At 39.7% G+C, this 17,217-nt stretch overlaps 1 protein-coding gene across 12 annotated transcripts in view; it reads right to left on the bottom strand.

Annotated features, from left to right (window-relative positions):
- The window catches only part of Mpdz (multiple PDZ domain crumbs cell polarity complex component), a 155,553-nt gene that overhangs the window by 122,392 nt on the left and 15,944 nt on the right, over positions 1-17,217 (bottom strand). For 11 of the 12 annotated variants that reach the window (XM_041651580.1, XM_041651586.1, XM_041651588.1 and 8 more), the window contains exons 2-3: positions 12,122-12,192; positions 9,571-9,737 (exon numbers count right to left, since the gene is read on the bottom strand). In XM_041651580.1, the coding sequence (XP_041507514.1) occupies positions 9,571-9,737; positions 12,122-12,137 (183 nt within the window). In that variant the 5' untranslated portion in view covers positions 12,138-12,192. Of the gene's footprint in view, positions 1-9,570; positions 9,738-12,121; positions 12,193-13,873; positions 14,023-17,217 lie in introns of all 12 variants that reach the window. The other variant, XM_041651581.1, reaches the window with a different exon arrangement.

Genomic DNA, 17,217 nt, shown 5'->3' with positions numbered 1-17,217 from the left:
AAGCTAAATAAGAAGGTGAATCCAAAGACAAACACATAGGCATCCTCAGGAATATTAACCTTCATCAGGCGATGAAAGGAGACAGAGACAGAGACCCACACGGGAGCACCGGACAGAAATCTCAAGGTCCAAATCAGGAGCAGAAGGAGACGGAGCACGAGCAAGGAACTCAGGACCACGAGGGGTGCACCCACACACTAAGACAATGGGGATGTTCTATTGGGATCTCACCAAGGCCAGCTGGCCTAGGTCTGAAAGCAATACATCTTTAAAATAAAAGGAGAAAAATGGCTACAATCTTTAAAAAGCTAGTTTCCGTTTTCAGTGTACACAGCCATGAAAGGTCATTTTTCCCCATGTACATTACCCAACACCATAAATCAATCAACCAATCAATGCAAAAGCAGGGAAGAAAATTCAGTTTTTTTCTATTAAGCACAAGAATATAGAAATGTGCAAAAAGAATAAAGCAAAGTTGCTCCTTCTACTAATTTTTAAATATAAAATGAGTTTTCCATAATTATTTCATATGAATTAATAAATATTTAAAGCATTTCACAACTTTAATTTCTATTATGGTCAATACTTGAGGGTAAAACTCATAAAAAACTTTTTGCAGCTCTCTATTGATAGTGTTAAAGATTTATTTTATTTATGTGTGCCTGCATGCGTATGTGTCTATGTGAGAGGATGTGTACCTGTGTGTATAGGGGCCTGCACCATTGTAGCACAGGCCAGAAGAGGACATCAGATCCCTGACAACTGAAGCTGTAGGCATTCAAGTATGCAAGGCTTGTTATATAGATGCTAGTTATATAAAACTGTGGTTTTCAGGACTGCAAAGCACTCTTAATACTGAGCCACTTCCCTAACCCAAGCTCTTCATAAACTTTAAGAACATATCATCATGAAGTCAAAATGTTTGAAAACTGCTGCCCTAGAATATCAAGTTTCAGTAAGAAAGGTTAGTCAATTTAAAAAGGCTATTGTTTACTAGTGCTATTAAAGTGCTGGGCTTATGCTTCAGGCCTTTTGGATTCATTTCATTTAGGTCACATTATTTGAGCAAAGAGAGAGAAGGTCTCAGTGAAGAAGTATGGTGGTGGTAGAGGTGGTGATGGTGACACTGGCAGGGTGTGTGTGTGTGTGTGTGTGAGTGTGTGTGTGAGTGTGTGTGTGAGTGTGTGTGTGAGTGTGTGTGTGAGTGTGTGTGTGTGTGAGTGTGTGTGCGAGTGAGTGTGTGTGTATGTGTGTGTATGTGTGTGTATGTGTGTGTATGTGTGTGTATGTGTGTGTATGTGTGTGAGTGTGTGTGTGAGTGTGTGTGTGTGAGTGAGTGTGTGTGAGTGTGTGTGAGTGTGTGTGTGTGAGTGTGTGTGTGAGTGAGTGTGTGTGTGAGTGTGTGTATGTGTGTGTATGTGTGTGTGTGAGTGTGTGTGTGAGTGTGTGTGTGTGTGAATGTGTGTGTGTGAGTGAGTGTGTGTGTGTGAATGTGTGTGTGTGTGAGTGAGTGTGTGTGTGTGAGTGTGTGTGTGTGTGATCATACTATTAAATAAGATCATTTACTAAAAACTATCAGTAACAATGATCCAAAAATAGTCCTAAAGAGCCATCAAGTCACAGAAAAATCCTTAAACTATGCTCCATAATTTACAAAGTCAATAAAACATAAAGAACAGGGAGCTCTACAGTTGAGAACTGGGTCCTGGCTTCAGCCTGCTGGGTCCAGATACCAGCTCTGTCACGTAATCCCACTGTGCCCCCACAACCTTCTCAGAGCATGAAAAGCATCCTCTCGTCTACTTCCTAACGCTGTCAGGGTGATGACACAGAACTGTACTAATGTAAGTCCTGGCACAGAGGAAGACTCCAACCTTTCACTGCAACAACAACGACCACAGAACGATGATAGACGGTTCTTCAAGGAGTGTCTCCTCGGAGAAAGCACAGCACAGCACCTCCAAAGGAACACTGGTCACACATCTTTTTATGTTAAAAAAAATTCTCTCTTGGAAAAAGGATTAATTCTGCATTTTTAATGCAGAAGTACTTTGAATGTTTAGCAGTATTTAAATGTGAATTAGTTAAACAATAATCTTTGATCTGTGGGTCTATGTGCACCATGCATGTAGCTGCATGTACAGACAAGGAGGCATCAATTTCCCTGGACCTGGGGTCACAGGTGGGTTTTGAGCTACCCAGTTTGGGTGCTGAGAATGAAATTCGGATCCTCTGGAAGAGCAGTAGCCCTCTACAATTTTTTTTAATCCTCTGAAGTTTTATCTTTGTCACAAAAATATCATACAATTATCACCATTTGCTGCTTCAGACGCACAGGAATTTTCAACAGCGAAACATGCTGGATTAGAACTCGGCCCATTCAATATTTCTGTGTTTACTATTTAGTTAAGGAACAAGCATTTAAAGCTCCAGTAAGCAAACTTTATGAAAAGTGAAAAAATATTTATTCTCTTCACTTTTATATAATGTACATCAGAATTTCAAGAAACACCACAGACATTTTCCTTCTTTTGACTTTAATTGATTGTTCATTGTGGAGTTCACATCATGCATTCCGATCCACTTATCTCCCTTGTATTCTTGTAAACACAGATATTTTCATATTAGCCAACTAATGTTTTATTCTAAAATTATTCCAGAAACAAAAAAAATATTTTTCCATTTTTATAAGCAACAGACACTGGGTAGAACTGTAATTTTTTGATAATTCTGTTAGTGGGGTCACGGGACATTTTTCTTTCTGTCCTCCAACACCCACAAGAGCAAGTCCTAACTTAAGTCCCAAGAAGTGGTAGTTATTTTAACTAGCAGAGAGCCTACAGATGGAGAATAGGCATTTAATAGCAAATTAGAATCAAGGAATGGGGCAAATTTGTTAGGTAATAAAATAAAGTTGGGGAAACACAAACATTTCCACTCTTTAAGAGAAACATCACAAAATAGCTCCTTTCAGATTACAAAAGTCAAATTACGCAGTAAAACGCTCAAGTACTAGGCTAGTGAGATACTTCAGTGGGTAAAGCTGCTTGCCTACAAACCTGGCGACCTTAATTTGATCCCCAGAACCATCATGAATATAACAATCTTAAAATAACATACCACAACAACAGTTGACTAAAGAGACATAACAGCTGAAGGCAATGTGTTGATCCTCAAACCAGAAGCAGGAAAGAACATACTCCACAAAGATGCCCTCTGACCTCCACATACACCCATTCCCACAATAACAATATATGTGTGCGTACATATATACACACAGATATGCATACATGTGTATGTCAGGGCTGGCAAGACAACGAGGGCACTTTTGTCTCTCACATCTAATAACCTGAGTCAAATCCTCAAAAGCCATATAAAGATGGAAGGACAGAACTGACTTCACACAGCTATCTTCCGAACTCTTCTCACGTGCCATGGCATGTACACACACCTATCCCCACCCCATAACAAAATATTTTAGATACTCAAGTACCAAAATTTCTCATTTCTATTTTTTAAAAAAATGTGCATGTATGTCTGTGTGTCTGCCTGTCTGTCTGCTTCTGTGTGTGTGTCTGTGTGTATGATATGTGTGCATGGGATGGTCAGAGGACTTTGGCTGGCCATCTTTGTCTTTCACCTTCTTTGAGTCAGTCTTGTATTTTTGCCACGGTGTGTGCCAGGGTAGGCTGGTTCCTGAGCTGCTGAGGCTTCTCCTGTCTCCACCTTCCACCTCCTCAGAAATGCTGAGACTGAAGACACATTTTGCTTGATCCAGACACATTTTACTGTATCCAGGTTGTATGAAGGTTCTGGGGTTTCAAACTCATGTCCTCCCAGTTGAGAAGCAAGTGCTCTGTCCCCTGAGTCATCTCCTCAGACCTCATCTTTCTATCAGTCTATAGCATAAGAAGGTTATTAGAGCTGATGACATTCAGGCATCCTATCTCCACATCTGGATAGGAACTTGATTCTTCAATTTACAAACATCTATGCACAGATGAGACTCTTCAGGCATGACTCTGCCCATGTCAGACAATAGGAATGGACTCTATAAAGTGCATAAACGGCACTTACCTTTATCTCTACAGTGACACTTAGGTACCCTCACTAGGAAAGCCACCACTAAATTAGGCCATGATGCTTCAAAATGTGAAGAAAAACATTCCTTTGAAGCACACTTTATATGTTTTAAAATTATATTCAAAGTAATTATTTATCAAAATGTTACTAAAAATCTTACTTTAATTTTGTTATGGCTAATACCACAAAAAGGCAGCTATTTCTGCCGGAGCATTTAGGGTCTTAGGTATGGTGTCACTTCCGCTAATAAGGGAACTTTGATTGTCTTCCCTTCTTACGTGTATCCCCCTTACCTCCTTCCCTTCTACTGTTCTAGTTCAGACGTTAAGCACAATGCTGAACAGAAGGGAGGAGAGGAGATATCACTGTCCTATTCCTGATTTTGAGCTTTTCTCCTCTTGAGATGATGTGACTGTGTGCTTGCTATAGATCAACTTTACTACGCTGAAGTGTGTGTCCTGTGACCATATTCTCCTCAGAGTTTTACCATGACGGAACTCTGGAGGATAAAGGTGAGCACGTGGCTCTGCTGAACACGGTTTCTCAACGGGGCACTGCAGATTAATGAACACAGCAACTCCAAATTGGGGGACGACTGAGCTCGGCACTGACTGCATGTAGCGACTTCCCCAAGCTCTACCTATCACCCACCCACGGCAGCTCTGTCATCCCCCAGGAGGACAAGCAAATCTGATTGCAGACAACGCTCTCATTTGAAAAGCACTTTGCCCACGTGCTTTTATTCTCCCTTCCATCTGAAACTGTTCCCCACTTCTGCAGAAAAGTACTCATCTTCCACGATCCACTTTAAATATAGTCCCTATTAGTGGGGACTATTCTTTCAGTCAAAGCCAAGTATTCTTTCCATCATAGCATCTGGCTCCTTGTTTTCCTGTGTTCTATTTTCTCCCGAGATAGTAAGAACTTGGTTTTCATTGATTTTAGATGTTCAACGAAGTCGTTATAAATGCCTATAAATATTTTATAAAGCTGCCACCGTACTAACTCTCATTGCCATGGAAATTTTTAATTCAATGAATGTCTCACAATGAGAAGTTTATAACCCCCAGTTCTTATGTCATATGTTTGGGCTTTGTCCCCACCCTCGGAGACTGAAATTAAATAATATGGATTTTATAAACCAAGGTCCTTGGGTATCCACCGATCCACTTCTGTGGTATTTTCAGTGTGTGTACATTTGTGTTCACTGTTGTTCATTGTTCCACGTGTTTCTCATCAGGAGTGTTTCTGAATGTAAACAGGTAAAACTTACAAACACAGAAATACATACAAAAATGTTACAGCACGCAGATGGCACTTCAGAAACAAAAGTGAATTTTTAAACAATCTTGCTGCTCTATCTGCCAACTCATATGCCATGCAAAACCTAGCATGTCTTCAGTTATTTCAAAAGATGTTTTAAATTTCAAAGAGAAGTTTATCTTAGGCTCTATACATGTACCTTACACATCTAATTAAAATGTGTACTGGCCAACATGTTTTTGAAAGGGGCAGGTAGAAGAACTAAGAACCTGGATCTATTAACCAAACCACTACTGCAGCAGAATGCCACATACCACATATGCTAACAAGAACGCTAACAAGTGGCCCCCTGATATTCCTGGCCCAAGGCTCATTTCCCAGAGAAGCATCTTGGTAACCTGATCTAGCAACACCATTTCTCCCATTGTAGAATTACTCTCTGCTGCTAAGGTTTAAAAATAATGCCAGTTTCTAAGTCCGGATCCTAAATTTCTATTTAAAATTAATAATATTAATTCGCACTGCTCCTACAAATAGCATGGGGGAGTGATTTAGTGCCCAGGCTCACTCATAAAGTAAAGTAATTAATTAATCAGGAAAGCAGCATCCACATCTATACTGGACTGGAGCTACTTCCCCGAATAAATATGCAAATCCGATATCCTCAAGGCTGACAAGTTTCTATTATGAAACTGCTAACGTGTTTATTTCTCCCACAATAGCTGGATTTTTTTTCATGAATACACATTAAATGCTGTAGTTAATAGCTGTGATGACTAGGTGACAGTAAGGACACTACTTGAGAACCTGCATTTGACAGATCATTGACACACAGACGCAGTTCCTTTTCACTTAAACAGGAATCATGCAATAGGAAATGAGCAGGAGCGATTAGAGATTATTCAGGTTTAATAGCATACATCCTTTTCGCTGGCGTTAGAACAATACACAATGTGGCGGAGTTAAACAGAGGCATCAATTATACTCTCAGACCTGCTAATATTTTTGACAATATTTAAATAGCACATCCCTTCAGGGCACGGCTTTTTTGCCCTCTCAGTTACACACCTGTCAAGTGCTTAATTTGCCAAAGGGAAACAGTTTGATTTCTAAGGGCAATCTTAGTACTGTGGAAGCAAATTGGAAAAATTAAACATCATTGAATAGAAGTAATGAGAAGGATTGGAAGGGGAAAAATTGCAGGTTTAATTCAACACGGCATGTCAGCATCTGTCATTAATGCAACAATATGATCATGTTCTTCAGTATGCCCTATACACCTCGAGCTTTTCAATTATTCACTTCCTCTGCTTTTCTAAAAGACACAGAATGATACTGGGTATTGGGGGGAGGGAGGGTGCTGATAACAGTAAAAAAGACAGAGGCAATAATTTCTATCTACTGTGCATACAAAATTGTACACTGAAAACATAATATAAATATAGGGTAACAAATTACAACTAGCAATGGGTAGTTTGTATGGTCAAGAAGCAAAAAAATATTCTTTACATTATTAAATTATAAACTTTCACAAGTTAGCATTTTTAAATCTAAGATGATAATAGCTATAAATTTATAATTAAATTTTAAAATAGAAAACAATTTTAGTAGGCTCATATAAAAAGTAAAAAGTCTGATAAGTAAAAGGAACTGGTAAAGAATGGCATCCACCTATACTAGACTGCAGAAACTTTATAGAATCCAAAATCTCAAAGTCCTGGGAAAAGTCACCAACCTTTGAGAGATGAGTGTATCAAGTCTATCCTTGGGAAAAACAAGAAACAAGAGATCTAAAACAGGCTGCTGATCCCAAAGGCCGTAAAGAAACCAACATCTATTTGCAGCTCTTCCTTATAAATGTTTTCAGTTTTTGGACCAATTTGACTAACAGGGCACAGCTACACATTCCCTCCTTTTCTACTAGTTTTCTCTTCTACATGACAATGACCAAGAAGACAAAAGTTCAAATATACCTAAGACATGGCAGCAGAATCCATGGGCCTCACAACTTAATCTTGAAAGTACATTCCAAGAATGTAATGTAGTGTCCAATGGCTGTTCAGGATACAATATTCTGCCACAGTTCCCGCCTTTCACAGATGCCACCTTACTGAGATGCTGTCTGAGAGTCCCTAGTTAATAGATTTCCTGGTGCCAGGAGTTTCCCACCTAAGAAGTAGGTTTATATCAAGGGAAGCATTGTTGGACACACATCTTGCCCCTATCCATTACCCTGGGAATTCACCAGCCTGACTGCAGACTTGTACCGGAAACATCCCCCATCCTCACACATGTGCATCCTGAGTTCCTCTCTTCAATGCCCCCATCATGCTATTTATTTCTGGTGCTGGCACTTGAACTCGTCTCAGAGTTCTGGCCACACTGTCATCTGTCAATCTGTCTACAGAGTTAAATAATCTTACATCCTCACAGAGCAATCTCTGTCTCAGTACTCTCTGTAGTCTCAGAGACTTTCCTGTATAAGTAATACAAATCACAGCAGTTATACCTGGTCACCAAATGTGAAACTCACTGCAATACTCAATAGATTTCCCAGCAGGCTTCATGTGAATCATGTAAGCCCACACAGCCTTAGAGCTACATCCTATTTCTACTTTGAAACAACAGAACCAGTGCAACACACAGACTATGGGTGTCCTTTCAGCAGACACAGTGGACACAAACCCTCTTCCCTGTAGAAGGCTGGCTAGTAGGCAAAGATCCAGCTACTGTACTTGACTACTAATGTATTTTAAAACTCAGTATATGACTTAATTTCCACCTAATTGCAACTATGTGTTCACACAATACACTAAGAAGACTCTATTCAATTTCCTTACATGGTGCTGGGGTAAAAAAAAAAGAAACAGATAATTTCCCATACCAAATTCTAGAAACTAATTTCCCCAAAAGCTTGCCGATCCATCAATATTGAAAACCAATTCCACAACTGATCCAGAGGAGAAACACACAGATACAACAAAAACTTCTTTTTAAATTTACACCATGACCTTTTAAATAATGGAGTTGAAACTTACAAGAGGAAATAGTTTGTGGGGGTGTGTGCTTGACTACACATTACCTTGTGCGGGTACATGTGTATGTAGGATCCCTTGGTGTACCTCCTCAGCAGGCCACACCCAGCTTCTCTGTTGTTTTCATTTGTTTGTTAATAGAGGGTTCTAGGGATGGGAGCACTCTGTTGACTGAGCTAGTCCTCAGCCCAATAAAAATATTTCTGAAGAGTCTTTTTATTTCTGACGAATTGTAGAAGCATACCAGAATCTGGATTAGGTTGGAGGACACTAAGCATGCTCTTCTACTATCTAGCTGTTGGCATCTGGACCATCCATCGCATTAGAATTGTTCCTTCACCGAATTATGAAACCAGTTTTTAAGTTTCATTTTTATCCTTTTAAGGCAGAATATTTGCTAGCAAGTCATCCATAACCATTAAATTAATTCTAAAAACATGAGAACATAATTAAACTGACTTCAAACCTTGAGAGGATAGAAACTCTTTTAAAAATACGTTCAAAACCTGTGAAATGGTGATTAAATTAAGTAAGTTCAAAGAACATCTGACTTCGGTTTTCATTCTGTCGTGTGATACACTTTCAGTTTTAATATAAATGTTCAAACTTTTTAATGTTCATACTTTTTACAAGGAACAAAATGTGGTGTTACATTTAGAAATCCTAATGTTTATTGCCATCTGATGCTGTCATGGAAGGAAGTGCTACTTGCACACTCTTAAGAGGTGAGAATTGCAGTTCCTTAAACTGATGACAATGTAATTATCCTTCTACTGTCAAAACAGAGGTGACTTCCATTCCTCACACACATGATTAAACATACAAATGCAGGCTTCTCTGAAACCCTGTTGCTGTACTGGATGTCTGAATCTGAATGAGCAAGATCACATGAACAACAGGCCTTAGCGACGATGAGAACCAAGTCTGCAGCCACCCAGCCCCAACATTTTCATCAGCCTTCCTCCTGTAGGAGCTCTTGTCTAAGCATCCACACAAGCTTTCAACATCATGTCACATCATCTGCAACAACGGGGACAAAAATAACTAGCAGGGAAAAGCCACAGTGAGTCTAAATGTCTGTTAGTGGTTAAATGCCTCCATTATTTATTAACACACACAAAAGCCAGCCTTTGGGAAAGCATGAGCTCTTTTCACAAGCTCTAGGACACCCTGGGTGATGACACCCTACCTGGTCTTTCAGCTGCTGTAGAGAAGTCTGCAGGTTGAGAATCTGACTGAAGAGAGGGCTCTGCAGGACAGACTTCAGGAGGCTCAGTTTGTCTTCATTTGCAACATCCCCACGTTCCTTCAGCTTGTTTTGCAGGCGCTCTGCTGCCTGCAGGGCTCGGGTTTTGTCTATTCCAAAGAGAAGCATCAGTCAATAATAGCATTCAAAAGACTTGTCAAATCTATGAAGACACTGTGCCTCTAGAGATCCTGAGACAATTCTCCCTGAGTGCACAGCCTTGTCGTATTTTCACTGAGGGCAAAGCTATGCAAAATTACGTACTTTTAATTCAGTACAGGGATACTCTTTAATGTTTAAATATTTTTTTCAAAATGAAGTAGCATATTTACATATGCTTCAGAACAATCCAGTTGTTTCACTGATTTAGTTCCTAAAGGGAGTCTACAACCTCTCACCGTAAGCCTTTTAAGTCTCTTGTAATGGGATTCATTTAAGAGCAAGAACAGGGTATAGGACACACTTAGCAAAAGTGTGAAGTCACAGAAATTGACACATATGATGTGTAACTGAACTCAGAGACAGATGTGTAGGCTCTTGTGAAAGTCGCATGAAGCCTTGTACGGCCTTAAAAATATAATCTCTTCTTTTTATAAAGGATATATGAAATTTCATTTACACATAAGAAAAATGGATAATTAACCCATTACTAAGTGGATGTGGATGCCACTGCTGAATCACCTCCAAAATATAATAATAAATAATATAAATAATTATTATAATAATAAATAATATATAATAATCAAAAATGAAGTAGTCTATACTTGATAACATAGAACTACTAATAATAGATATTTCAAAAGTACTGCTTCAACCCCTTAAAATGCTCTAGCCTAAAATTAAATAGCATATTTGCTCCCAACAAATATAATTCAAATTACTATTAAGCATAATACAAATTAGATATGTAATAGAAGTGAGCATTTTCAATATGCCCTTAGGCGCCTGGGAACTTATATACTGGTGGAAACCAGTGAATTTCAACATATTCCTGAATTATACAGAGGTTCTTACAATTTTTGAGTCAAATTTGTTTTTTCCAATGGAGACTATTCAAATATGTCATGACCCAGTCATGACAACAGGCGGCACGTGCGTCTATTGCCAATCACAGAAATCAGAAAAGAGGGATCAGCAGAGACAGTGCTGATAGCACCACATCTGGCATTCCCCAGATACTTGGTAATTAAGTACAAAATCATACCAATAATGAGCGCGTACATACAAACAAGCTGAAATAAACAATATTGGTCCTGTGGAAATCCTAAACAAGGAATGATAAAGACACACATGAGGGCTGGAGAGATGGCTCAGTGGTTAAGAGCATTGCCTGCTCTTCCAAAGGTCCTGAGTTCAATTCCCAGCAACCACATGGTGGCTCACAACCATCTGTTAAGAGGTCTGGCGCCCTCTTCTGGCCTTCAGGCATACAGACAGAATATTGTATACATAATTATAAATAAATAAATAAATAAATAAATAAAGACACACATGAAAATTTTGTTTGTTCTTTGTCCCATTTTCCATAGTAACTCAGAACACAAATCTATTACTAATATTAATATCAATTCTTAAAAGGTGTGCTACTTAATAACTAGTAACTGCTGACAGAATAAAATCCAGAAAACAGTGGTTTTAATGGAAGCCACACTTTCCCCTTCCTTCTCCTGTACTATAAGGAACTTGCCTATGTGTGCCGACAGTTTTCATGGCCTATGGTTCCAATGAGGAATGGGACATGGAAAATGTATCCCCACAGAATTTTATGGTCAAAGCAGGAACAGAATCCAAAGTCAAATGTCACAAACAGCTCTTTTTCTCTTTATTGTCCTAATTCCACGAAACTGGCAACTGTTGAGTTATCATCATTGTCCTAGTGACAGAGTGAGCTGTGCATACCCCCCAATAATCAGTCTCCCAAGAGCGACCTGGAGAAGGCACAGTGCTGACATGGCAGATTCTGCAGTGTGTGCCACACCTAAAACAGCTTTCTACAGTCCATTGTCTCTGAAACTATACTACAGTGGGAGAAGCTGAGGAAATACAGATCTCTCAGCCTAAATCTCTCATGCAGAAATTCCTATTTGAAATGGGATTTGAGAGATTGATTACAGTCCTATCGGGCAGAGCCAAGCACTCAGCAGCACCTCACCTGCACTAACAAGTGAGGGCTTCACTCCTAACTTACTTTTGGGCTTTCTAGGGATAGCCCAAAGCTACGACTGTGTTCATAGAACAAAACAGGGCTTCCATTAAGCTTATTCAAACTTGCAATTTATACACTATCTCACGTTGATTTTTTATTATAAATGATTTGTTTTTTATAACCATGTGAATAACTTTTCACAAATATAGAAATCTATTACCTGGTTCAGTGCTACTGGATAAAAAATTAAAACTCAGTTACTACAGCTATGTAGAGCACGGTACACTGAGAGAGCAGTGGAAACACGTTCCCTTCTGACAGACGCAAGGAGGAAGGAGGAAGTCTTACCTATGGTTTCCAACATCTTTTCCAGAGTTCAGTCTTCTCTACAATGATTCAAAGCCAGCTAAAATGAAACTCTGCGGAGAAAGGAAACAAAATGGAGTCATTCTGTTTTAATAAAAAACTAAAGAATAAAAAGTACTTGTTGCTATTATAATTCTTTTAATAAGATTATATTGACTTAAGTTCAACAGTTTTCTTCATATGCAGCAAAGAAATCATTTAAAAGTTTTGTAATAGCTGCAATAATAAGAAAGCATAAGTTAAATGTGTGTGTGTGTGTGTACACACACACATATATATATATACACATATATATATGTGAATATATATAAAGATGCCAAAGAGTTCAAAGCATTTCCTTAGGCTCCTCTCAAGATAGATCACCGGTGTCTTGAATTACAGCAAGACCCTCACGCCACCGAACAAGAAGGCTCACTTGTGTGTGCAGAAGAGATTCTGAGAGCAAAACTGTGAAAAGCTGTTATCTCAGCCCAGATGCCCGCAGCCCTAACTGGGAAGACAATACACACACCGCGGAAAATGTACTATGACAGCACCACAGTACGTCAAGCCAGAAATTATAAACTGAATAATTTTATTTAAAAAGCAGTGTGACATTTTAAAGGTTTTCCAATCCAAATGTCTCCATGACTAGAATGTTCTCCCCCGCCTCAAAAAAAAGCAGCATAACCTTCAAACATCCCCAAATCCCAAATGTTTCAACCCACCCAAGTCTATTGTTAACACTTCCTTCACCATGCTCTTTGAAATAGTGGACAGACATCTGCAAAGCCACTGTCATTAACCATCCCCAACCCTTATACCCTGGCTATTCCTCACAGCCTCCAGAGATGGACCTCCTTGCTGCCTCAGAACAGTCTCCAGGAGACAGCTAGTCACTGCTCCTGAGCCAAAAGGAATCCATGTGATTCTTCCTCATCTTAAAAAGTGGAATAAATTGTGATCGACTAAAACTAGTAAGTGTCACTAACCAAACAATACCACATGGTACAATGGCACATGTACAAAACTGCCATAACAAACCATATTACTTTATATGCTAGTTTAAAAATGTATAATATCACAACATACACAAAAACAAAGAAAAAAGGTTTTCTTCATTTTGGGACTTGAAAAAAACTGTCCAGTACTCTGAGAATCATAGGCTCTCCCCAACCACCTCTGCACAGGAGACGACACACTTGGACTACTAATGCATAATGTGGGCGATGACTGCATAGAACACCGACCGATGCCTACAATTTCTCTGGGCAGTAACAGGGGCAGTGTTTACTTTCTGTATTCCGATTTGAAAGACACTTTGAGAGTATAAGATCCATTTCCATTAGCAAGATATCATAAAGACTGTTGATTCTTTGAAACAGTTCCCCAGTACCAAGAGAAGGCCCTAGCTCAGACCCACAATTGAAACCAAAATAACTATGTGATCTTAAACAAGGGGCCTCGCGTCTCAACCTCAACTGCTCAGAGGACAAAGCCATTTACTGTGTATGCTAGGACAAACGAAAAGAATTCACGGCAAGTTTTAGTTTACAAAAGCTACAGGGAGATCTTATAAATAAACCACAACTATGTTAATTTTACAGGGAAATTTTAATTGTTCTTCATAAAATAGCATATTATTAGACACCCTTTTAAAAACTTAACCCCTTGATTGATTGATCGGTTTCTGTGCTGTTAGAGATAAAATGCAGAGGTTTGTGCCTTCTAAGCAATCGGTCCTTCAAAAACTACCTTCTTCATGAAAAAGGAAGCTTCTCCTTCAGGAGCCAGTAACTAACACGGAGTCCCACAACTGCACAGCCTGTGCAGCGAGGTTTTGGAGCACTCTGTCTTAAACTGGACGGCTTCATCAAAGCCCTCCCCACTCAGGGCTCAGCGACCTATGCAGAAGAGGAGGCAGAAAGACTGTCAGAGCCAGAGGGAATGGACGACTCCAAGGCAACAGATCCTGCAAGCACAACAGGACAGATGCACATACGACCTCACAGAGACAGTGGCAGCATGCAGGAGGCCTGCACAGGTTCATGCTGGACAGGGTCGCAGAACTGAAGGAGGGAGTGGGCAGTGTCCCATCCCTAACCAAGAAGCTATTTGCAACTGATGGCTGCTGACCAAGAAAAAAAAAATCATCTTTTATCAATTGAGAGTCACTGGGCACGTCAGCTACGCTTCAGGGCAGGCCACATACCCAACAGTATCTGCCAATAGAAAATGAACTTCACGGGTTTATGTACTTTTTGATTCACTTTACTTTGTTTTAACTTTTTTTTTTGTCTTATTGGTCTTTTGTTTGTGAGATTTTATTTCGTGGGTTTGGTATGTGACTATGTGTGCTCACTTGCAGAGATGAAGGAGGTAAAAACATGATCGAAATAGTCTGTATAAAAATTAATAAAAATATATAGTAAAATAAAATTACTTTCCCTTAATTTACTTATCTATTCTGAATCTGAGCATATTTAGAAATAAATAACACAAAGCAAGTTTTTGAAAGAAAAAAATGTTATTGGTATACTCAATAAAATCTTGGCCAATACACGTTCCCTATGAAAACTCAGAAAGATGAGCGTTGTTGAGGACATGCTTGGAAGCTAGTGGGCTTATGAAGAATCTGAAGAGCAGATCGCAACTGAGAAAAACACTGTTGCCCACAGTCAGCCACAAGCCAGTAATGGAGAAACATAATCTCATGCTTCCCCTCCAAGGGTTAAAAGGAAGACAGCTCAGTCAGTGGCAAATCACAGACAGTAGTGTAGAGATAAGAGCATTACTCTTGTGGATTTCAGAGATTTAAAACAAAACAAACAAAACGCAGTTCCACAGTTGGCCCACTCTGATGTCCTTAAAATAAAAGCATACCTTCCAGAGGTTTCCATGGGATTTACATATCAACAACTGTGACAGGGACAAGAACATTTTTTATGTTGTTCTTTTCTATGTGCTATACCCTATCCTAAAAATCCATTACTAATTATATGAAAACATGTAAGAACAGAACTTTGGGGGTATAAAAAAATCAAGTCTACTCCCTCCAACTACTGACCCTAATTCTTCTACTCACTTTTAATTATCCTTCCCTTTTTACATTACTGTAGCTGTGCAATTACACAGGCATGTGAAAAGGCCCCACCATGCAGAACCCCATTCAAAGCACATGTTCCATTATTCTCTTAGGCCTCGCTGTCCACTCACTTACAGAGAAGGCAGACCCAGGGTAAGCCCCTTGCCTCAGGTGATGTCACCAATATGAAGCCAAGGTTTGAACACAGTCTGCCTCCAGACAAAAGACAAAAGGCTAGCTCTCAACAAAAGAAAACTCACCGCATCTCACCATTTTTTTTTTCCTTTTCAATGGTAAAATTGCATGCAATCTATTCCCTGACCTCCTACTTTGCTCTCTGTTGCTGTGAGAAAACACTGACCCATTACCAGCATGGAGAGAGCAGGGTTTGCTTGGTTTACATTTCCCTAACACAATCCATCATGGGAGGAATTCAGAGCAGAAACTCAAGCAGGGACCTAGAGACAGAAACTGAAGAGGCCATGGAAGAATGCTGCCTCAGCTTGCTTTCTTAAACAACCCAGGACTATCTGCACATGGGTAGCACAGCCCACAGCAGGCTGGACCCTCACTCATTAACCAAGAATAAGTCCCTCCACTTCCTAGATAACCCTAGTTTATGTCAAGTGGATTAAAAAGCAAAAAAACTAGCCAGCACACCCAAACAAGATTAAACCAATGAAGAAAACTAAACTCAGTGAAAATAAGTCTAAAATTAAATAGATTGGTATATATACTTTCAACACAGCCAGCTGTCAGCACAATCTGAACAAGTCACAGCCATGTAGCCTTAGAATCTATTGGTAAGGCCTGTCAAAGAAAGGCAACATTCATCACTTACATGACATTCACATATTTTTAACAATTCACTTTTAAAAGCAGCATTTAAAAAAAAAAAAAAAAAACCTCAAGAGAAAGTAAGCCTACTAATGTTCAAAACATGGCTGCTGCATTTCAGGGGAGAGGAATAAACCACCCAACACAGGGGAGCCACAGAAATCACCCAACACAGGGGAGCCACAGAAATCACTGAACACGGGGAGCCACAGAAATCACCCAACACAGGGGAGCCACAGAAATCACTGAACACGGGGAGCCACAGAAATCACCCAATACAGGGAGAGTCACAGGCACAGTAGTGGCTTCCCACTGGCAACCACCCACGTGTTCTACTTAGAGTCGTATTACCATCTGCTTATTGATGTGATGGTCTTCTGTATAGGGGATATTTTTATTGGTTAGTGAATAAAGCTGTTTTGACCAATGGTTTAGCAGAGATACAGAAAGAGTAGGGGGAGTCAGGGAGACACCATGTAGCTGCCTAAGGAGAAGGAAGCCAGAACCTTAACGGTAGGCCACAGCCTCGTGATACCAGTTAACAGAAATGGGTTCATTTAAGATGCAAGAAATAGCTAAAAAATATGCCTGAGCCATCAGCCAAGCAGTGTTGTAATTAATATAGTTTTTATATGATTATTCGGGTCCAGGTGGCCTGGTGACGAATGTGCCGTCTCTGACTACAGGTTATAAATGAACCTGACGTCTGTTTTAGTAGCCATGCAGAAGGAAGAACAGGACAATCAATCCCCACTCAATGGGTTTGGTATTGCGGAGTATCCTGACTATCTTGCTGCCCACAGTACCTTTGGTGGCCAACATAGAGTTCTCTCATCTTCCAGACAAGACGTGAGGACTTTGCAATGTCGCAGGGCTCTTAAGTGAGGGAAGCTGTACCTGAAATCTACCCTGCCTGACTTCTAAGCCCACACTCTATCATACTGTCCCTATTTGTTGGGACAGGTTCTCACCATGCAGCAAACTCATCATGTATTCCTTAAGCTCTTAATCCTCTTCCCTCAGCCTACCGAGGATAAGTATGTGCTATAGAACTCAGCTTCCACCTCCTATCTTCCGTAAAGTCGGAAAATAAAATTACATAGTAGAGGTAACTGATTTTTTTAAAAGAGAATATATAAGATGGTGTATTAAGTTGTTACTACCTATATAAAATAAG

The sequence above is a fragment of the Microtus oregoni genome, unplaced genomic scaffold (assembly GCF_018167655.1).
Source record: "Microtus oregoni isolate MIOR12 unplaced genomic scaffold, Mior012 000005F_ref0000423, whole genome shotgun sequence".
In the NCBI taxonomy this organism is placed as follows: Eukaryota; Metazoa; Chordata; class Mammalia; order Rodentia; family Cricetidae; genus Microtus; species Microtus oregoni.
The sequence above is the reverse complement of the archived record's forward strand: the minus strand, read 5'-3'. Positions and strand labels throughout refer to the sequence as shown.